General features: G+C 39.3%; 1 protein-coding gene across 1 annotated transcript; it reads right to left on the minus strand.

Annotated features, from left to right (window-relative positions):
- Positions 1–9139: 9139 nt before the first annotated feature.
- On the minus strand, positions 9140–10063 carry LOC134967805 (olfactory receptor 6B1-like). The gene has a single exon (XM_063944029.1). It carries the CDS (start codon positions 10061–10063, stop codon positions 9140–9142), a length of 924 nt encoding a protein of 307 aa, XP_063800099.1.
- Between the last annotated feature and the right edge of the window lie 14826 nt (positions 10064–24889).

Raw genomic sequence — 24889 nt, forward strand, 5'->3', positions numbered from 1 at the left:
CTAAAACTTTTAGGAAAAAGACCGATTCAAATAGTTTTATTAACACCTCCAGCCAACATCACAAAAATTGGCTGGACGCAATTCCATTCGGGCAATTTTCCAGGATTAAGCGTAACTGTACAGATGAATCTGTATGTGAGACGCAACTCGATGAGGTAGCATCCAGGTTAAGTGCTAAAGGTTACTCTGGTGATCTCTTGCAAAATGCAAGAGATAGAATAAATACAATTGAGAGAAAAGACCTTTTGAAAACAAAGACTAAAGAAGACATCGTAAATAATAACAAGAATAAAAAACATGAATGGGCTTTCTTTAGCCAATATAGTAATTGTCATCGAGAGATAGAAAAGGTTTTTATTAATAATTGGAAACTACTACAACAAGATCCCATTATAGGTGAAGTAATTCCAAGCAAACCGGTTTTTGTTTACAGGAAGGCACCCTCTTTAAAAGATCATTTAGTTAAAAGCAATTTAACAACTGAGATTAGGCAGAGCATCAGAACAAAGGGATTCCATCGGTGCGGGGATTGCCTTATGTGCAAGACAGTTAAGACCAAAGATAAGAAAGTTGGCAGTTTACATATTGGGGATAAAATATACCCCATTAATTAATTTATTACCTGCCACTCCAAAAATGTTGTGTATCTTCTACAGTGTACCTGCGGCTTGCTATATGTGGGTAAGACCACGAGACAATTAAAAATTAGAGCAGCCGAGCATATTTCTAACATTCGGAAATCTCTTCTAACTCACAACGTCTCTGCTCATTTCCATAGTCAACACGAATCAAGGGAATGTTTTATAAAGAATTTTTGGGGTATTCAATTGATATTACCTAGATCCAGAAACCGCAATATAGATAAACGACTATCACAAGCCGAGATGAGGTGGATACATTATCTAGTAACCCTTGTACCTAAAGGGCTTAATGTGGACTTCGAGCTTAAATGCTTTTTAACATGATAAATAGTTCACATATTTTTTATCTTGTTTATATATCTTTTATATGTAATATTTTTATATATGTATATTTATATATATATATTTATTCTAATTAACTGCCCCAGTGATTCATTCCCTTGAATTCTTGTTGTAATTTATCTTCTGTACAAACTTTGATGTATTTTAAGATTATATATTTTGTTTTTATTGATGCTTGTGTTATGTGATTGTTTAGCTCCGGTTTTCTAGGAGGAACATGTATCTGGACTTTTGTTAATGACTGCTGTCATAGAAATGGACTGTGGAACGCATGCTGACTACTTCCGGCTGAGTGGAACACAAACCGTGACATCACTTCCGGTTTCGGTCGTGACGCGCATGCTCGGCGTATAGAAATGGACTGTGGAACGCATGTGAACCACTTCCGGCTGAATGGAACGCAAACCGTGACGTCACTTCCGGTTACGGTTGTGACGCGCATACTCGGCGCGCGGACGGCGCAGATCAGCGGGGATTGGGAGCACCTGTTCCCTCTCAATATAAGGATGTCCAGGAGAGCATAAGCTACGCTACTGAGGAAGGACTTTGGTCTGAAACGCGTCTAGCGTGGCTTTAGGAGGGATACCCTGCGTGGCTAGAGATCGTGGGTTTGTTACAGCATTCACATTCCGGAAGTGAATGTTGGAATTCCTTGAACATCAGGAACTTACCTGTGCTGCTTTACCAGTGGGGAACCCATTATGCTGTGTTTTTTCAAGTGTTTGTAAGTGTATATTTGTATTAAAACTTTGGTTGTTTTTACATACTTGCACTATCTATATTTCTTTTTTATGGTGTCTTGTACCTCACCATGGAGTCTACATTAAAGATCTAATGCACACCTGGAATTGATGCACCTGCCAGATGCTGAATTTGCCATTACGGGAATAATATCAGGCCCAATCCAAACTTTGTGTTTGTAAGTGGATCCCTGTAATAAAATTTGAATCTTGTTTATAAATAATCTGCACTATTATATATTTTTTGTTCTTTCACATGGTAAACTGTGGAAATCTACGGATTGAGAATATTCTGCTCTTGTGTTGCTTACTTCCCTAACGTTAAGTATTATTAATTAACTTATTATCCACACTGGTGATAAGTGTTTTTTGCATGGTATATAAGTATCCATACCTTGTAATACATTCTTTATCTTATTTAAATTTATTTTGTGGATTATTCAAAGTTTATAGGGAAGGGGCCCTAGACTGCACACCTTAATTGCTAGTAGTGAGCGGTGCTACCTTGCTGAGACCTGTAGTGCCACACACAAAGAGAACAAGTGCAGGCACACTATTCAATCATTACTAATTTGAATAATAATATTTTTTTAATATTTTTTTCAATATGACGCTTTTCACATAATCTTGGCCAAAATTATGGGCTTACCCACCACTTCACGGTAACCTCATAGAATGTTAGGGACTTATCCAACTAAGTGTTCAAATCTAGTGCATGGGACACCCCTATAAACAGCCCAGCCAGAACCACCCCAAGGCACCACACTAGTGAGGAAAGTGAAGTGTGGAAGAAAGTTGGGTAGATAAGACCAGATACTGCATCAGTTATGGGGTGAGTTTTGAGGCGTGGGTCCCACTGAATTTCTTTGGCTGGGCTGCTCCAGGGAAATCACAATATAATACTTACTTTATCCCTTTCTAGTACTTTTTTGTTTGTTTTTTATATATGTAACATTTTTCACAGATTTCTTTTTCACCCCTGTAACAGACCTCTAGTATCTGCTATTATGACTGTCCCTTTGAATACTAGGCATTAAAAAGGCAATTTGGAGCCCCATGTACAAACTAGCTTTGCTTTACTTAAGCTGTCCACTCTACAGTGTGTACTCAGAAAGAGAGTTTAGCACAGCCAGGAACCTTGTGAGTGATTGTTCATAGGAGACTGCTTATGAACTAGTTTTATGAGAAAAACATTATTATCCCTTATAATCAGAATCTCTCGAGCTACTGGGGTGTGTTATCCAATAGTTACCTAATATTTTTAATACTTAAGAAAAATGGTTTACCTACACACTCAATATAGGGTTTAATTGAAAGATGTTCCCCTCTAAAATTATTGTTAATTCAATTTATGTATAGGAGGTGCTGCCAACTACAGTAAAGAACAAAATTATTCAAGGAACAAAAGAGAGAGAGAAAGTACTATCTCATAGGCGCACAAAGGAGAATAAATGATATGATTAAAACATAACTTTTATATAATTCTTAAATTAACATGGTTGGCGTAAACAGATAGGAAAAAAAAACAGGGCAAGTAAGCCCAGTACTGACCATATTTTAAATATAGTAACAATAATTTAAAAAAAGGGGACAGACACAAATCAAGTAAATAATGTACATTAATCAATAAAATATACATGTATATATATTGTGTATTGTATATTACAGTGGCATATAGAGGTTATGACAATTACATATGCATAGGTGATAAGAAAATAAAGAATTTGAAGTAAGAATAAAAATTGATGTACATTTGTTATTTTCCTTTAATGATATGTATATGATAATGTATGGTATGTACTTGATCATTAGATGAACATATAATTGTAATATAATTTAAACTCAGTCCCCAGATGATCCCTCTTTATTGGCCTCTTAAAGGTCGAGAAAAAAAGTATTCCACTTGTTTGAAATCCCCTACCTACTGTAGTACTCTCTGAATCTAAAATCCCAAATCAACCCCTAGATACTGTACAGGGATTAGTTTATCTTGCGGTGTGAGAGGCAGTTGGGGCAAATGCGTGTCCACTCTAACAGATAGGGCTAACACATTGATTATATAACAAATAGGTAATAACACACACACACACATATATATATATATATATATATATATATATTATTATTATTATTATTATTATTAGGGGTTTTACTTGTATCATGTTTCACATATATGTAACAAAACTTACTTTATGTTAGCTTGCCAAGAAGAGAGACAGGAGACTTTAGACTATGTAAATACACATCTTGCGTGTGATCATAAAGATAATGGTTACATTATTCAAACATAATGATTGACTTACTTATTAAATTGTTAAAAAATAATTTCTGTTTAATTTTTAAGATAATAGTACTAAATCATTTATTTTTGTAAGTTAAATTAAATGCAACTCTCATTCCTTGAATATAACTTGTAAAAAATAAATAAATACTCACCTATTCCAATGTAGATCAGTCCTCGTCATTCCAAAATAGGCATCCAGGACTTAAAAAAAACTGATTAACAACACCACCATAATGCAAGAAATGTATGTTTGTACACATAGATCCCCTTTCCCAAATGCCAGCCTCTGCGTGACTTATGTCACTAGAAGAGCAGCCAGTCAATCGGAGAGTACCACGTAGGGATGCTACACTGATTGGTTATGTGCTCCTGTGCTGTCAATCATGGCTTTCCCCATATATTTCTATGGTGAGAAAGGTGTTAGAAGAAACCTTTGGTTTTAGAAAAAGGTGTTCGAAAAAAACTCTCTCTTTTCTCTCTTCTTTCTTCTCTCTTTTATTTTACAATTTGCTATTTATGTTGTCGAGGGCAGTATCTGTAGAATTTAACTATTTATGTTGATATAAGTAATTTGAAGTTATATAAAGTATTGAGTCACTTTTACTGGTGCAGAAGATGTTTTTTCCTTTCCCCAATTTTCCTTCAATTGAAAATATGGTGAGAAAAGTCCCATAGAAGTGTATGGTGGGAAATGCGGCATTATGTGGTTATCCTAAACTTAATTGAAGTCAATACAGGTCAAGCTTATGGTTCACCTTAATTAAGCTTGCGGTTATTCACATAATGCCACAGTTGCCACAAAACACTTCCATGGGATCTTTCTCACCGTACAAGCGTAGGGGGGAAGCTGTCATTGACCGCGCAGGAGCACTACTTGGCACTCCCTTATTGGCTGGTAGCTCTCTTAGTGACTGAAGTCACATGGAGGTTGGTATTCGGGAAAGGGAATCCGTGTGGTGTGGGTAGAGCATCAACATCTGAGGAAGAATTAATTGGAGAAACAATCCTTTAATTAAAAGGACATGTATACCTGTAGTTCATAAGACTTCATGCAAGCACTAGTCTAGAATTTTCCATCATTCTGTTCTATTTAGCATTTTTAAATGTTGGTGGCACTTTATGCTTTCTGTGTAGGCAGCTGGTTGTGTGCCCCAAACGAGGTTCCTTTTAAGTTTCCAGTTTCGTCTGTTAATGTTTCTTCTTGAATATTTAAATTTTCTTTAAATTTATACAACAAATGAAAATAAATGTAAGCAGCTTGCACTTCATTTTTATCCAAGATTTTTCTTTTCCCATAATGACATAATTTATGCTTGGCTTAAAGTTGTAATTTAAAATAAAAAACTTTTTGTTTATTTTACACTGCACCAATAACAGTCAAAGTCAATTTAATGTATACTGTAAAAGCCACTTAACATTATAGTTAAAAAGTAAAAAAAAAAAATCTCAGGGAGAGCATAATACAACTAAACATTATGTTATGGAATTTAAAGTTTCAGTTTATACTGTTAACAGGAATTCTTAGAAAAATTCTTGTTAAATTGCAGTAATTTTTTCTTGTAAATGTAAAATGATAGAAAAAAGAAAAATGTGAAATTAAAATATTTATTTTTTAATATTTATTAATAGTTTCTTATATAGTGCAGCATATTCCATTGTGCTTTACAATTGCTACAACAGTAATAACACAAAACTGGGTAACAACAGACAGCTATATAGAGGTAGGAATGCCCTGCTCACAGGTTTACAATCTATAGGAAAATAGGCACTGATACACAAGGATAGGTGCTATCTATTGAATAATGGTCCAGCCAGATTGCAGCGTTTCTTGGTGGGCTGTATGATATAGTCACACAGCAATGTTGACTAGGAGGGGGTCAAACTGAAGAAAAAGAAAATACTGTATGTGAGGATGTGTGGACTGTACAAAGGAGATGTAATTAGATATGAATATTTATGAAGGTTATCAAGACGGTTATGGAATTTGCTACAAATTTGTAATGCACAGTCGCACAGGATTCAAATATAAAAGGCCCCCAAGTATGTATTGCTACTGATATGTTAGGGGGTGCTACCACTAATACAAAATGACTTGAGACTAAATAGAAGAAAAGGATTGAAGTGTCATAATGTGGTGCACAAACCAATTTAAAATATAACTTTTAAAAGATATGTGTTAATATCATGAATGATTAAAAAAGCGAAAATAAATTAAAATGGAAGGTATGAGAAATAAAAAAAGTGAAAAGACAGTATTAAAATGTGTTGTGTACAATGCCTCTAGTGTAATGTCTCAATAAACATCTGATTTGTACCAAAACTGTTTCATGTGTCTCTGTTTGGTAAGACATATACAGTATCTGATCCACCCAACCTTCAAAAGATGTTGGTTTTGTATTTGTATCCAGTGTATATTCTCATTAAATATTGTGGTAATATTCCACATTCATATACTTCAATTCTCAAAGTATTAAATACATCAATATTACAAGGGGTTATAGAATAGTTATTGTTAATACTTTTAGTATGGAATCCCTTTCTTTTAGAGGTTTAAATATTATTCAGAACATATTTATTTCATTTCCACAGACAAAACCAAAGCTCTAAAGTATAATCTCCGCTGTTTTAACAAGGTACACAGTGTGTTTTAGTCTATTTTGTATTGCAACCAACAAATAAAAGTGAGCAACCACTTTTTTCCTATGACTTGTACAGTAATGGTGAATCTTTATTTTAAGATTCAAGCAAAACTTAATTTATTAACATAAATTGTTTCTTCTCTGTTTTATAAGTGTGAAAAATATTATGGCTTTTATTAGTATTAAATACACACCAAAGAGAGAGAGAAAAATTGATGGATTCATATACAATGTACTCTGGCGATTGATGGGTAATGTATACTAATTAAAGGTTAGCTGTTATACTTTGATACAGGGTAAGATCTCTGACAGAGTACTGATTCCCTGTGACAGGGGATTATGGTCTGTGAGAAATCACTCCCTCTTGATGTATAAAGCTATTAGTTTATCAGGTTCATGTAATGGTACATTAAATCGGTGGGGACTATATATTAGGGATTTTTTTAGGCACACAACAAGGTCACCAATGCAGCGTTTCACTTGAGCTTTGTCAAGTCAAAAGATTATGGAATTTGATAAGCTTGCCTGAAGATGTGAGTTTTCAGTGAACGCTTGAAGGTTTGAAGACTAGAGGCGAGTCTTATTGTGCATGGGAGGACAGGGGTTAAAGTGGGGGAGAAAGAGGTGGAACTGAGTTCCACCACTTGTAATGGTAGGGGGAACTAGTTCCACCTCCTCCATCGCCCTGCACAGTAATTCCAACAGAAAAGCAGGCCACATCACCTACGTCAATAGATGATGCAGGCGTTGCTAGTGTTACTGATGAGCTGCAGCCACCTTTCCCTTCCTCAGGTCCCGGTGGCTCCATTGTCCTCCTCCATCTACAGCCCATCCCTCCTGGTACTCACAAACGCTGTGTCTTTTGGACAGTATTTATCACCTCCTCAGGTCCCATCGGCTTAATTTTCCGGCACGGCGTATAAGATGTCATGCTGACACTGCAGCTGAAGTAAAGAGGAGCCATGAAGAGTAGCTGGCTCTGTGCATCTTGAAGACAAGATGAGTGGGGGCTGAAGGGACAAGGGAGGAGGGAAAGCTACTGAAGGGATATAGGGCATGGAGCTGCTGGAGGTACACAGGCAATGAGCTGCAGGAGTGACAGAGGCAGAGATGTGTATAAAGGGCACTACTGTAGGCATTATGTGTATAAGTGGCACTATAATGGTTATAAAGTATGGAAAGTAGGGCACTAATTTATAGTTTGTAGGGGGGTGTCAAAAACACTAGCACTGGCTCCACTTAATGTGAGGGTGGGGGGTAGGTGGCGGGGTAAATGAGCTTCACCACCTCTCCAGGACCACTTTAAGCTCTGTGGGAGGACATTCTATGAAGTAGGTGCAGCCCAAAGAAGCCCTGCAATCGTGAATGGGAGTGAGTAATGCGTGTGGATGAGAAATGCAGATCTGTGCAGAGTGGAGAGGTCTGGTTGGGATATATTTTGAGATACAGAAATTGAAGAGATGTATGTTGGTGTAGTTTGGTTAATAACTTTATATGTAAGTTAAAATATTTTATATTGAATACTATAGAATACAGACAGCTAATGGAGGGTCTGACAGAGTGGATCAGCAGATGGTGAAAGTCTAGCGAGGAAAATCAGCCTCTCAGCTGCATTTAAAATGGATTGTAGTTGTGAGGGTCTTGCTTTTATAAGACCAGTACAGAGACAATTGCAATAATCAATGCGGGAGATGATGAGTGCATGGATTAGAGATTTTGCAGTGTCTTGAGTAAGATAAGGTCATATTTTGGATATGTTTATTAGATGTATGTAACATGATTTAGAGACAGATTGAATGTGGTAAGCAAAGGACAGTTCGGAGTCAAAGATGACACCTAGGCAGTGATCTTGTATGGTAGGGTTGATTGTCAACTTATCAATAGTGATAGAGATATCACGTTATATAATTCAGGTTATGCACCACAAATCATGGCTTCCATACTTTGTGGTATTTGGGGATGGTATTAATAACCAAAATAATGTATTTCATTGAAGATATTTGCCATATAACATTGATAAATTAAATAAGAGGTGAGGAAAGGGGATATTTCCAGCATCTGGCTACAAATACTTTGACCAGAATGCAGACATGCATGATTAGTTTGTCTGTGGATTTGTTCACTGAATGCAAGGGTCCATGAAGTACCAATGGATCACTAGATACTGTTATAGGCGTGATCTGTGCAAGAAGAGCCAGAGTAATGTTTCAAAGCTCTTGAATTACAGGGCACTGCCACCAAATTTTAAAAAATTGCCAACCGTGCCCAGTTCCACCAATATTGATGGTATGAGAGGAAATAATGCCAGTGAATTTTCTCTGGTAACATGTGCAACCTTTTTAGATCACCAAATCTAACTAAAATATGAATGATGATAAATGTCCTATCTACTCATCAATAAAGTTTCAGCAAATCTATATTCCAAAAGACATATACTTTTCAAGAGTAAGTGTAAGCCTCATCAGTATTTATTTTTTATTTTAATTTTGTACATCAGTTTCTATAGACAAGTTTACAGATAGCATCCTTCACTTCCTTGTTCCTTAGGCAGTAGATGATCGGATTGAGAAATGGCGTTACCACTGTGTAGACAACAGACACTAGTTTGTTAGAATTAACAGAGTGAGCCTTGCTTGGCCTTGCATACATGAACAATGTGGTAGAATAGAGTATGATCACAACAACCAAATGAGAGGCACATGTAGAAAAAGCCTTTTTACGCCCACTGGAATGTGGGATTTTAAGGATTGTAGTCAAAATGCACAAATACGACAAAAACGTAAGCAGGAGTGGTACTAGGAGGATAATTAATGCAAGGATGAAATCCACAACTTCAGTTACCTTCATACCCGTGCAGGCAAGATTGAGTATAGGAGACACATCACAATAAAAGTGATTCACATGGTTTGAATAACAAAAAGTGAGCTGGGAGATATAATACATCTTTATAAAAGATATGGTAAAGCCAATGAGCCAGGTGCCAACTGCCAGAACTAAGCAAAAACGCTGATTCATTATAGTGACATAATGTAACGGATTGCAGATAGCTACATATCGATCATATGCCATAACAGTTAATAACACACACTCAGTACAGCCCAAGTAAAGGAAGAAGAAAAGCTGAGACATGCAGCCAGTATATGAAATCCCCCTATTAGCTGTCAGACATATGGAAAGTAGTTTGGGCACAGTGACTGTTACATACCAGCTCTCCAGGAAGGACAAGTTACCAAGAAAGAAGTACATCGGTTTGTGGAGCTTTGGGCTTTTCCAGATGATGATGATGACAAGAAAGTTTTCAACAATGGTCAAAATGTACATGAAGAAAAAAATGAAGAATAAGAGGATCTGAATAGGGGGAGAAGTGGAAAATCCTAAAATAATAAAAGAATTGATGTTTTTTGTAAGATTTTCCATCACTCAAGATCTATCCTGGAAGATTCCACAGTCATAGTGGATTTTCAGAAAGAAATTACTTCAATATAAACAAAGTTAAGAGTTAAAATTAATTTCATGTTAGCATTGTAATGATTACATTAATATGATCATATGTTACATTGATCATATGTTACAATACTAGAAACAGCATAGTACTGTATATATTAAAAGACAATAGGAAATCTGTTTGTAGATTTTATTATATAATATTACCTAAAACAAAAATTCATACCGGCCAGTATGCATAAATAAATCACATATATTTAAAATATCTGTAGAGATAGTGACCTAAAAGACTATAATATAGCTCCACATCAAGTCTCTGTTGAGTGTACTTTAGGAAGAGGAAGCCGCCGAGGTTGGAAGGCGGGGAAATGCATCTGTGTTTTCTTCTCCCACTGACGGGATCGAGTGCTGCACACTTACAAGCCGGCCGGCTGAGAATTGATCCCACTGCAAACAGGGAGTAGAGGAGGAGTAGTGATCGCATACCCCGGATAAGGCTGAGGCTACACAAGCAGCCGGGAGGAACATCATCAGAAGAGAGTTGTTTCATGGACTCCAGATAAGGCTGAGAGTGAGAGCTGTAGCCGGGAGGATGATCATTTGACCCTGTTGTGAGTCGTGACAGGTTTGCCCACTGAGTACCATCACGCTGTGATTCTGATCTGTGCATGAGAGCTCTGAACTATCCATAAATATATTGCATGGCCATGCAGGAATGCATGTAAATATTGCATGTGGCACCTAAGCTATTTAATAACAAGCCATTTAACTGCAGTACATAGATCATAGGCGTTTACCAAGTACATAGGAAGGAGCCTTTCAAGTGCATGTTTCATTGGCTACATGGTTTATGTGCACTAAACAGCAAGTGTGTTGCCAGTGGAGGTAATACAAAGTATCACCTAAAGTACACTCAACAGAGACTTGATGTGGAGCTATATTATAATCTTTTAGGTCACTATCTCTACAGATATTTTAAATATATGTGATTTATTTATGCATACTGGCCGGTATGAATTTTTGTTTTAGGTAATATTATATAATTGAATCTACAAACAGATCAAATTTGTCTTTTTCTATTTTTTTCTGGTATGAGGGGTTTATAAACCAGTTACCCCTGGGAAAGCTGCTAGATTTTTTCTGGGCAATAAAGGTGCCAGGATTTTGTTGTACTGTATATATTATCAGAAAGTGGCTAATGAAAAATGAAATGGAAAGAAAGTAAATGAAAAACCATAGCCAACAAAACCGTACAGTTCTGCTTGCACTGTTTTTGGGTTATATGTACAGTACTCATTTTGTTTTGGCTATTAATTTATATATCTCTGCGTTAGAGTCACATTAGAGTTAGAGTCACTATTTAATATAATAATAATAATAATAATAATAATAATAATAAAAATTCATCCCGACTGGCACTGCAATGATGGTTTGGTTGTTTGATTGCAGACAGTACAAATTTAGAGTGAAGGCTGGATGTAAATTTCTGATGCACAAATGTTTTGTGGTCACCACTGACAGGTCTTTAGTAAAAAAAAAAAAACATAAAGTGGAAATGCTATATGCAAATGCATCTGTTTTCCAATGCTAAAAAACACATTTCTTATAGCCCTTTTATGATGGCATATCCCGGGTCCACTTATATAATTAATTCTAGCAATTTGATCAAAGAACTTGGGATTGAGAATGATTGGAAAATATAAATATATATATATATATATATATATATATATATATATATGTAGAGGAGAGTAGATACATCAATGACATATAGAATACAGAAAAAATTTAGGGATAACTAAATCAGTAGAGCAGCCAAAATGTTCCACTCTCCCTGAAGGTCTCCCTCACCCTTCACTACAAGTGATAAGAAAAAAACAATTAAGAGAAAACTTAGCAGACGCTCTTCAATCATGTCACAATTCAATTGGTTCCATAGCTTTCGCTTGTTCATATATCATGGAACAGAAACAAAAATAAAATATGTATAGTGAAGCACAGTTTAATAAAACACACATACATATGACATAAAATTAGAGATGAGCGCCTGAAATTTTTCGGGTTTTGTGTTTTGGTTTTGGGTTCGGTTCCGCGGCCGTGTTTTGGGTTCGACCGCGTTTTGGCAAAACCTCACCGAATTTTTTTTGTCGGATTCGGGTGTGTTTTGGATTCGGGTGTTTTTTTCAAAAAACCCTAAAAAACAGCTTAAATCATAGAATTTGGGGGTAATTTTGATCCCAAAGTATTATTAACCTCAAAAAACATAATTTACACTCATTTTCAGCCTATTCTGAACACATCACACCTCACAATATTATTTTTAGTCCTAAAATTTGCACCGAGGTCGCTGTGTGAGTAAGATAAGCGACCCTAGTGGCCGACACAAACACCGGGCCCATCTAGGAGTGGCACTGCAGTGTCACGCAGGATGTCCCTTCCAAAAAACCCTCCGCAAACAGCACATGACGCAAAGAAAAAAAGAGGCGCAATGAGGTAGCTGACTGTGTGAGAAAGATAAGCGACCCTAGTGGCCGACACAAACACCGGGCCCATCTAGGAGTGGCACTGCAGTGTCACGCAGGATGTCCCTTCCAAAAAACCCTCCCCAATCAGCACATGATGCAAAGAAAAAGAAAAGAAAAAAGAGGTGCAAGATGGAATTATCCTTGGGCCCTCCCACCCACCCTTATGTTGTATAAACAAAACAGGACATGCACACTTTAACCAACCCATCATTTCAGTGACAGGGTCTGCCACACGACTGTGACTGATATGACGGGTTGGTTTGGACCCCCCCCAAAAAAGAAGCAATTAATCTCTCCTTGCACAAACTTGCTCTACAGAGGCAAGATGTCCACCTCATCTTCACCCTCCGATATATCACCGTGTACATCCCCCTCCTCACAGATTATCAATTCGTCCCCACTGGAATCCACCATCTCAGCTCCCTGTGTACTTTGTGGAGGCAATTGCTGCTGGTCAATGTCTCCGCGGAGGAATTGATTATAATTCATTTTAATGAACATCATCTTCTCCACATTTTCTGGATGTAACCTCGTACGCCGATTGCTGACAAGGTGAGCGGCGGCACTAAACACTCTTTCGGAGTACACACTTGTGGGAGGGCAACTTAGGTAGAATAAAGCCAGTTTGTGCAAGGGCCTCCAAATTGCCTCTTTTTCCTGCCAGTATAAGTACGGACTGTGTGACGTGCCTACTTGGATGCGGTCACTCATATAATCCTCCACCATTCTATCAATGTTGAGAGAATCATATGCAGTGACAGTAGACGACATGTCCGTAATCGTTGTCAGGTCCTTCAGTCCGGACCAGATGTCAGCATCAGCAGTCGCTCCAGACTGCCCTGCATCACCGCCAGCGGGTGGGCTCGGAATTCTGAGCCTTTTCCTCGCACCCCCAGTTGCGGGAGAATGTGAAGGAGGAGATGTTGACAGGTCGCGTTCCGCTTGACTTGACAATTTTGTCACCAGCAGGTCTTTCAACCCCAGCAGACCTGTGTCTGCCGGAAAGAGAGATCCAAGGTAGGCTTTAAATCTAGGATCGAGCACGGTGGCCAAAATGTAGTGCTCTGATTTCAACAGATTGACCACCCGTGAATCCTTGTTAAGCGAATTAAGGGCTGCATCCACAAGTCCCACATGCCTAGCGGAATCGCTCCGTGTTAGCTCCTTCTTCAATGCCTCCAGCTTCTTCTGCAAAAGCCTGATGAGGGGAATGACCTGACTCAGGCTGGCAGTGTCTGAACTGACTTCACGTGTGGCAAGTTCAAAGGGCATCAGAACCTTGCACAACGTTGAAATCATTCTCCACTGCACTTGAGACAGGTGCATTCCATCTCCTATATCGTGCTCAATTGTATAGGCTTGAATGGCCTTTTGCTGCTCCTCCAACCTCTGAAGCATATAGAGGGTTGAATTCCACCTCGTTACCACTTCTTGCTTCAGATGATGGCAGGGCAGGTTCAGTAGTTTTTGGTGGTGCTCCAGTCTTCTGTACGTGGTGCCTGTACGCCGAAAGTGTCCCGCAATTTTTCTGGCCACCGACAGCATCTCTTGCACGCCCCTGTCGTTTTTTAAAAAATTCTGCACCACCAAATTCAAGGTATGTGCAAAACATGGGACGTGCTGGAATTTGCCCATATTTAATGCACACACAATATTGCTGGCGTTGTCCGATGCCACAAATCCACAGGAGAGTCCAATTGGGGTAAGCCATTCCGCGATGATCTTCCTCAGTTGCCGTAAGAGGTTTTCAGCTGTGTGCGTATTCTGGAAAGCGGTGATACAAAGCGTAGCCTGCCTAGGAAAGAGTTGGCGTTTGCGAGATGCTGCTACTGGTGCCGCCGCTGCTGTTCTTGCGGCGGGAGTCCATACATCTACCCAGTGGGCTGTCACAGTCATATAGTCCTGACCCTGCCCTGCTCCACTTGTCCACATGTCCGTGGTTAAGTGGACATTGGGTACAACTGCATTTTTTAGGACACTGGTGAGTCTTTTTCTGACATCCGTGTACATTCTCGGTATCGCCTGCCTAGAGAAGTGGAACCTAGATGGTATTTGGTAACGGGGGCACACTGCCTCAATAAATTGTCTAGTTCCCTGTGAACTAACGGCGGATACCGGACGCACGTCTAACACCAACATAGTTGTCAAGGACTCAGTTATCCGCTTTGCAGTAGGATGACTGCTGTGATATTTCATCTTCCTCGCAAAGGACTGTTGAACAGTCAATTGCTTACTGGAAGTAGTACAAGTGGGCTTACGACTTCCCCTCTGGGATGACCATCGACTCCCAGCGGCAACAACAGCAGCGCCAGCAGCAGTAGGCGTTACACGCAAGGATGCATCGGAGGAATCACAGGCAGGAGAGGACTCGTCAGACTTGCCAGTGACATGGCCTGCAGGACTATTGGCATTCCTGGGGAAGGAGGAAATTGACACTGAGGGAGTTGGTGGGGTGGTTTGCGTGAGCTTGGTTACAAGAGGAAGGGATTTACTGGTCAGTGGACTGCTTCCGCTGTCACCCAAAGTTTTTGAACTTGTCACTGACTTATTATGAATGCGCTGCAGGTGACGTATAAGGGAGGATGTTCCGAGGTGGTTAACGTCCTTACCCCTACTTATTACAGCTTGACAAAGGGAACACACGGCTTGACACCTGTTGTCCGCATTTCTGGTGAAATACCTCCACACCGAAGAGCTGATTTTTTTGGTATTTTCACCTGGCATGTCAACGGCCATATTCCTCCCACGGACAACAGGTGTCTCCCCGGGTGCCTGACTTAAACAAACCACCTCACCATCAGAATCCTCCTGGTCAATTTCCTCCCCAGCGCCAGCAACACCCATATCCTCCTCATCCTGGTGTACTTCAACACTGACATCTTCAATCTGACTATCAGGAACTGGACTGCGGGTGCTCCTTCCAGCACTTGCAGGGGGCATGCAAATAGTGGAAGGCGCATGCTCTTCACGTCCAGTGTTGGGAAGGTCAGGCATCGCAAACGACACAATTGGACTCTCCTTGTGGATTTGGGATTTCAAAGAACGCACAGTTCTTTGCGGTGCTTTTGCCAGCTTGAGTCTTTTCAGTTTTCTAGCGAGAGGCTGAGTGCTTCCATCCTCATGTGAAGCTGAACCACTAGCCATGAACATAGGCCAGGGCCTCAGCCGTTCCTTGCCACTCCGTGTGGTAAATGGCATATTGGCAAGTTTACGCTTCTCCTCCGACAATTTTATTTTAGGTTTTGGAGTCCTTTTTTTTCTGATATTTGGTGTTTTGGATTTGACATGCTCTGTACTATGACATTGGGCATCGGCCTTGGCAGACGACGTTGCTGGCATTTCATCGTCTCGGCCATGACTAGTGGCAGCAGCTTCAGCACGAGGTGGAAGTGGATCTTGATCTTTCCCTAATTTTGGAACCTCAACTTTTTTGTTCTCCATATTTTATAGGCAGAACTAAAAGGCACCTCAGGTAAACAATGGAGATGGATGGATTGGATACTAGTATACAATTATGGACGGACTGCCACGGTTAGGTGGTATAAAAAAACCACGGTTAGGTGGTATATATTATAATAATAATACAATTATGGATGGACGGACTGCCTGCCGACTGCCGACACAGAGGTAGCCACAGCCGTGAACTACCGCACTGTACACTGGTTGATAAAGAGATAGTAGTATACTCGTAACAACTAGTATGACACTATGACGACGGTATAAAGAAAGAAAAAAAAATACCACAGTTAGGTGGTATATATTATAATAATAATACAATTATGGATGGACGGACTGCCTGCCGACTGCCGACACAGAGGTAGCCACAGCCGTGAACTACCGCACTGTACACTGGTTGATAAAGAGATAGTAGTATACTCGTAACAACTAGTATGACACTATGACGACGGTATAAAGAATGAAAAAAAAACCACGGTTAGGTGGTATATATTATAATAATAATACAATTATGGATGGACGGACTGCCTGCCGAGTGCCGACACAGAGGTAGCCACAGCCGTGAACTACCGCACTGTACACTGGTTGATAAAGAGATAGTAGTATACTCGTAACAACTAGTATGACACTATGACGACGGTATAAAGAATGGAAAAAAAACCACGGTTAGGTGGTATATATTATAATAATAATACAATTATGGATGGACGGACTGCCTGCCGACTGCCGACACAGAGGTAGCCACAGCCGTGAACTACCGCACTGTACACTGGTTGATAAAGAGATAGTAGTATACTCGTAACAACTAGTATGACACTATGACGACGGTATAAAGAAAGAAAAAAAAATACCACAGTTAGGTGGTATATATTATAATAATAATACAATTATGGATGGACGGACTGCCTGCCGACTGCCGACACAGAGGTAGCCACAGCCGTGAACTACCGCACTGTACACTGGTTGATAAAGAGATAGTAGTATACTCGTAACAACTAGTATGACACTATGACGACGGTATAAAGAATGAAAAAAAAACCACGGTTAGGTGGTATATATTATAATAATAATACAATTATGGATGGACGGACTGCCTGCCGACTGCCGACACAGAGGTAGCCACAGCCGTGAACTACCGCACTGTACACTGGTTGATAAAGAGATAGTAGTATACTCGTAACAACTAGTATGACACTATGACGACGGTATAAAGAAAGAAAAAAAAATACCACAGTTAGGTGGTATATATTATAATAATAATACAATTATGGATGGACGGACTGCCTGCCGACTGCCGACACAGAGGTAGCCACAGCCGTGAACTACCGCACTGTACACTGGTTGATAAAGAGATAGTAGTATACTCGTAACAACTAGTATGACACTATGACGACGGTATAAAGAAAGAAAAAAAAATACCACAGTTAGGTGGTATATATTATAATAATAATACAATTATGGATGGACGGACTGCCTGCCGACTGCCGACACAGAGGTAGCCACAGCCGTGAACTACCGCACTGTACACTGGTTGATAAAGAGATAGTAGTATACTCGTAACAACTAGTATGACACTATGACGACGGTATAAAGAATGAAAAAAAAACCACGGTTAGGTGGTATATATTATAATAATAATACAATTATGGATGGACGGACTGCCTGCCGACTGCCGACACAGAGGTAGCCACAGCCGTGAACTACCGCACTGTACACTGGTTGATAAAGAGATAGTAGTATACTCGTAACAACTAGTATGACACTATGACGACGGTATAAAGAATGAAAAAAAAACCACGGTTAGGTGGTATATATTATAATAATAATACAATTATGGATGGACGGACTGCCTGCCGACTGCCGACACAGAGGTAGCCACAGCCGTGAACTACCGCACTGTACACTGGTTGATAAAGAGATAGTAGTATACTCGTAACAACTAGTATGACACTATGACGGTATAAAGAATGAAAAAAAAAACACGGTTAGGTGGTATATATTATAATAATAATACAATTATGGATGGACGGACTGCCTGCCGACTGCCGACACAGAGGTAGCCACAGCCGTGAACTACCGCACTGTACACTGGTTGATAAAGAGATAGTAGTATACTCGTAACAACTAGTATGACACTATGACGACGGTATAAAGAAAGAAAAAAAAATACCACGGTTAGGTGGTATATATTGTAATACAATTATGGATGGACGGACTGCCTGCCGAGTTCCGACTGCCGACACAGAGGTAGCCACAGCCGTGAACTACCGCACTGTACTGTGTCTGCTGCTAATATAGACTGGTTGATAAAGAGATAGTATACAATACATACAACAATATACTACTATACTGGTGGTCAGGCACTGGTCACCACTAGTCACACTGGCAGTGGCACTCCTGCAGCAAAAGTGTGCACTGTTTAATTTTAAATTAATATAATATTATGTACTCCTGGGGGCTCCTGCTATAACAACCTGCAGTGCTCCCCAGTCTCCCCCACAATTATTATAAGCTTTGCCTTTTATACATTGATGTGCAGCACACTGGGCTGAGCTGAGTGCACACAGACTGAGTCACACTGTGTGACTGGCTGCTGCTGTGTATCGTTTTTTTTCAGGCAGAGAACGGATATAGCAGAGAACGGATATATTATATTAAAATAAATAAAAGTTAACTAACAACAACTGCACTGGTCACTGTGGTAAACTCTGTCTGACTCTGCACAATCTCTCTCTCTCTTCTAATCTAATTTCTAATGGAGAGGACGCCAGCCACGTCCTCTCCCTATCAATCTCAATGCACGTGTGAAAATGGCGGCGACGCGCGGCTCCTTATATAGAATCCGAGTCTCGCGAGAATCCGACAGCGTCATGATGACGTTCGGGCGCGCTCGGGTTAACCGAGCAAGGCGGGAGGATCCGAGTCTGCTCGGACCCGTAAAAAAAACATGAAGTTCGTGCGGGTTCGGTTTCAGAGAAACCGAACCCGCTCATCTCTACATAAAATAAGATAAAATGTAGTCAAATTGTTCACAAATGGCACAAAGAATCATGTAGCAGCACAAATCTATAAACAGGGGTCCCAGTAAATCAGTGCAGTGGATAATTACCAAATCATTAAGAACTGTGGTCAAACAGTTCTTAAAAGCATTCAGGTTTTGATAAGGGAATCCTGGAAATTCCCACACAATCACACTTAGATGGAACAAATGGATATCATCCGCTGTCCTCAATCTGATCCCCTGTGCATTCACCGATGCATTTCAACCCCTAGCTGGGGTCTTTTTCAAGGTAAAGTAGCTAGTAGTGGAAACACATTGAATTGTGACAACAATGAAAAGCGCTGGCTAAGTTTTCTCTCCGTTGTATTTTTTCTTTATTAATAACATACCGTATAAATTATTTGGGATTTAGATTCTAAAACCTTGCAAAATCCTTTTTGTAGTTTAGATAATGTTAATTTGGATGTAAATTTTACTTATTCATTCTCTCAAAACTAAATCTAATAATAATTGCATTATTGCTAGATTTGAATTCTGGTATCTTGAAAAACAAAATTATAATATCACGGAAATTAGTATTTACAATTTGTAAGTAAAAAAAATATTTCTTCAGTAATTTTTGGTGGAAACGCATACACTAAATAAGGCATACAGTAATTGAAACAGCTAACAAAACTAGTAGGAAAATTTTGAAATTAAATCAAGAAGCAACTATAAATATAAAGGAAACAAAGGCATTTACAAAATTTACCTATATTACAATTACATTACATAAAGTGTAAATGATTATAAAAAAAATATTGGAAATTACTAATGTATCCTGAGGATGGATTATTAAAATCTGAAACGTTTGAAGATATAGAACTTATTGCTGTCTTTTATTTAAAAGTCAACTGAGAGACACAATCTCCTCATTCTCATACTTGCCAAGTTCCTGTCTCCTTACATATACATTATATCACTTCAACAGATCAAGCACTTTGAATAGGTCCAGTCAAGTGACTGAAACAGATCTTTTTCACTAGCATCCCCATTAGAGCTGTGAAGCAGAAGAAGATGGTGGGGGTCTCCCTGCCAATGAGCAGGTCCTGCAAGACAAGGGTTCAAAAAAGACACTACCAAGCCCTGAGACTATCAGGAATCTCGGGAGTCCAGGTCACCTGCTCCCAGAACCAGGTAGGTTGCTGCTTGTCTCCAACATGCAGCAAGGCACAGACAAAAAGAGAGAACCCACCGGCCAGCACAATAACGTTTTTTCTGGCACAGCATGTGTGACATGATGATATTTTGGCACCTTGTGGCAGTGGAGCCACAGGGAATGAGGTTGAGAGACATAGGGGGGGGGGGGGGGTTAAGAGACACAGTGAATGGGGGGATGAGGCTGGAGTGACATAAGAGGGAATTGTGTAGATGACACAGATAAGGAGCAGGGGAGGAAACACAGCAGGACTGGTGCTATAGAGATATTGGCAAGGATGGTGATGGAGAGATAACACAAATAGGTTGAGTCTGGAGAGTTACAGGTGGAGAAAGACAGGGATAAGGTTGGAGAAATACTGGGAATGAGCTGATAGTTTACGGGTCACTCTGTACCTACTGGGGAGGGATTGAGGGCCGATACTTATGAGTGTTGTAAACGCTGGTTTACTTACAGGACTAAAAAGCATATCCCTTAAACACACTTGATAAACTTTAATATTGAGCCGCTGCGGCCGCAGTAATTAACCTTTCACCTTTATATTATTTACAAACCTTACGTACACAAGGTCGCACAGTGTACGCACTCTGCGTATGTACGCCGAAAGTGCGTAGGGACTACACAGTTTGCGTACACAGGCCTATATGCTGTTAGCGCAATGCAGCAGCCCGAGTGGCCGTAAATACACTTTAAACCTTAGCAAGGAAATGGAACACGACACCAATTGTAATTCAAAACTAGGTTGGGGTCTAACCCACCAACGGTTCTTTACTTGCAGGGGATAGCAATATAAATAATACAATACAAAAGAATAATGGCTACAGTCAATGGTACATACTTGTTTAGTTTCGCCTGCGCTTCCCAGTCTGGTCCTCAGTCACCAGGGTAGATGACCTTAAGAGTCTGTGTGTGACCAGGCATGCAGCTGGCTCTTTTATACAATCTTACAAAACCTAACACAATGGATACTGTAATCTCTTAGTCCATTGGACACAGGGATGGTCATTTACAGTACAGGAGAGGTCATAGGTTGGTTTGAATAGGTGGGCGATGTCTGTTCCAGATGCACTTGTAGGTGGTCTCCTCTGGATTCCCGCCGCATAACAAATGTACAGTAAATACAGTTTATATTTATATTCTGCTCCTGCGCATAACTATTCGCAAGAGCGTGCGATCTTCTGCAAACAAACACCGGAATATTGCCCTTAAAATACCCTACAGCTGGATACCAAACACCACCTTATAACCTTGTTCTGCCCCCTCCTATTCTGTAAAGGTGAATCCCTTTGTTCTGATACCATTTAAACTGTTGTAACTTGCTGATGTGGTGCGGGGAGACTATGTGTACATTGTGCACTATTTGGATTAAATATGTAATTTGTTTTTATGGCTTTTCCATGCGACTACAAACACTACCGTAAATACTCATACCACGCGCTAATGCGCAGGACCGCGGGAGCGACCATACGCAAATTGCGAATATGTGCACGCACAGCAGAATAAGTACGCGCACGGAGGCCATCTGTGGGTAGTTTGTACGTGATGTGTGTATTGCAATATTTTTCGACTTCAACAGTGTGAAGGGCTGAAAGATTTATGTTGCCAGCCCTGCTAATGAGCCACTATGATCTAATATTGACCCCTCCGTTTGAGAAGTTGTTGAAGATGTCTGTGATATTTAAATGTAATGTGAAATAAAAGTAACAGCACTCTAAAACTGCTGTCACTAAATTAAATTAGCAGCACCTTTTAAATTTCATACAACAACAGAATAAATATACATACAGTAATTGGTAATTCCTTTTCAGTGCTGTGGAGATGAATTCTAGACCACTAATGGTAAGACTGTCTGAGCACATTTATAACATAAAAATTGGACTGAAGACACATTCTTTATCAGTCCACTTCAAAAATGACCATGGATGTTCAGAAAGGCACATAAAAGTTTTTGGAGCAGTAGAAAATTTGAGATCACAATGGAGACAAAAGAAAATGAACACGGTTGGGGTCTTCTGGGAGTTTACATTTTGATTTTGAGGTACTGTAAAATATTTTTTTTTATTGTTTAATAATGATGTAAAATTGATACTGTTCTTCTGCGGAAAAAAAAGTTGATGAAAAGTCAAGATATACATCAATGTATAAGGAAAAATATTAAATATCCATATCTGTGTATATAGGGTTTTTATACACTAATATTTATTATTAATAATAATAATGATAAAATGTGAAAAGTTTTTTCTGTAACTATTTATAAGCAAGAATCTTTATTTCATTGAGTTGAAGTAAAAATAATCCTTAAAAACACATGCAAATACAGATTCTTGCCTTATTTATTGTACATAGAAAATGATGTGCTTTAGAAATAAATGCAGAGAACTTTGTAACAAGTTTACATTGTATTGATATATTTATTATGAATAATTGTGTATATTTTGTAAACTACAACAAAAATTTGTGACTGGGGAACATACAGTGTAGATGGAACACAGCTTGCTATGCGGGATGTAGTTGGGATCCCGGCAGTCAGAATGATGGAGTCAGAATCCCGACAACTGTCAGAATGCGGACACCAGCCTTGCAACATTGCCGAAAACCCAAACATAAGTATCCCAGGGAGGGTTAGGGTTAGGCTGCGGGTGGTGGGATAGGTTTAGGCTTGGGGGTTGGGTCAGTAGGGATAAGCTGTGGGGAGGTGAATATATTGGCCCTCATTCCGAGTTGTTCGCTCGCAAGCTGCTTTTAGCAGCTTTACACACGCTAAGCCGCCGCCTACTGGGAGTGAATCTTAGCTTCTTAAAATTGCGAACGAAAGATTCGCAATATAGCGAAAAGACATCTCTGTGCAGTTTCTGAGTAGCTCGAGACTTACTCGGCATCTGCGATCAGTTCAGTGCTTGTCGTTCCTGGTTTGACGTCACAAACACACCAAGCGTTCGTCCAGACACTCCTCCGTTTCTCCAGCCACTCCCGAGTTTTTCCCAGAAACGGTAGCGTTTTTTCCCACACGCCCATAAAACGGCCTGTTTCCGCCCAGAAACACCCACTTCCTGTCAATCACATTACGATCACCAGAACGAAGAAAAATCCGTGAGTAAAATACCTAACTGCATAGCAAACTTACTTGGCGCAGTCGCACTGCGGACATTGCGCATGCGCACTAAGAGGAAAATCGCTGCGATGCGAAAAAATTTACAGAGCGAACTACTCGGAATGACCACCATTGTTAGGCTGCGGGGAGAGAGGGTTATGCTGCAGGGAGAGATGGTTAGGCTGCATGGAGGAAAGGTGAGGGTTGGATATAGCCATACCTGCCCCTTGTTCCCCTGTCAAGATTACAAGCAGTCAGAAAGTCGGTGTTGGTATTCTGACCACTGGTATCCCATACCAAACCCCTCTATGTAGTTGGAATGTAATGATACCAACTTCCTATTGGCTATCGACCCTGAGGAAGATAATCAAATGTAAAATATGAAGAACTACAGTGGACTGTAATTCTACAATTGTCCCCTGTAGTTATTTCCTTAAGAATGACTGCAAATACCTATTAAAGGAGCAAAATATGTACATGATGAAAAGAATAATTTTACTTAAAGGCATACACTATATTTGAAAATTAGCATTGCAGATTTAACAATGTATTTATTCCAAATCACACGCTGGAATAAATGTAAAAAAAGTGTTATCAAGAAAGATAAGGATGATAAATAAACAATTAATATACAGTACTAGTCTCACTGATCTGTAATACAGAAATAACCATTAACAGTGTCCGGGTGTGTGTCATTTTATTTCCACATGGAAAGACATGGAATAGATACAACGTTTAGGGAGATCACAAGTATCAATAGACAATATATGGTGACATACATACAGAAGAAGAGATTTGTTTCTTACCAGACTGTTCTAGTGCCATCAGAATAACTGTCTGTATCCCATGTGAACCACAGACTCGGTTGTATGTGCAATGAGTTGGCATATTTAAAGGCTTACACAATTCCTTAATTGGGAGATCTCAGATGAACCAGTTTGATTCCTTTTCCCACTTGACTGAATCGCAGTTGGATTAATTAGAATAACTGTAACAGGACTTCTCCAACAAACAGAAAACTTAATCAGCTAATTTAAAGATAGTAAATACATTTCAGATTTAGGCGAAAACAGCACATGTCTCGCAAAATATGAGTAGAGTGACCAAGGTCACTTAAGTATATATAAAAAAGTATGTATAAAAAAAGGATATTGATTGTGTGTTTATTTTACAAGTGTGTATTTAAAAAAAATACCACTTTATATTTACATGTAATGGAATTTTATATCTGTATAGTGGTGAGTGGTTTTTTTTTTTATGTTAACACATTTTTATTGTGCCTGTAAGCTGGTTGTGCGTTTAAGTCTAAGTCTATCTGGGTTTATGTGTACCCATATCTAGGGGGAGGGGGACCAACCTATGGCGCTACTGGTTAATACTCAGAAATAGTGGTTTATTTAAAATAGAACACAGTTTTCTGCAAAAAATATATATAGTTTATTTAAAATAGTGGTTTATTTAAAATAGAACACAGTTTTCTGCAAAAAATATATATAGCGAAAGTTTTATTGTCAAATTGAGGTGTGTA

Source organism: Pseudophryne corroboree, chromosome 1 (genome assembly GCF_028390025.1).
Source record: "Pseudophryne corroboree isolate aPseCor3 chromosome 1, aPseCor3.hap2, whole genome shotgun sequence".
Taxonomy (NCBI): domain Eukaryota; kingdom Metazoa; phylum Chordata; class Amphibia; order Anura; family Myobatrachidae; genus Pseudophryne; species Pseudophryne corroboree.

Excerpts from the sequence above, each read along its gene's own strand:
- LOC134967805 (XM_063944029.1), bottom strand. The coding sequence starts at position 10,063 with ATGGAAAATCTTACAAAAAACATCAATTCTTTTATTATTTTAGGATTT.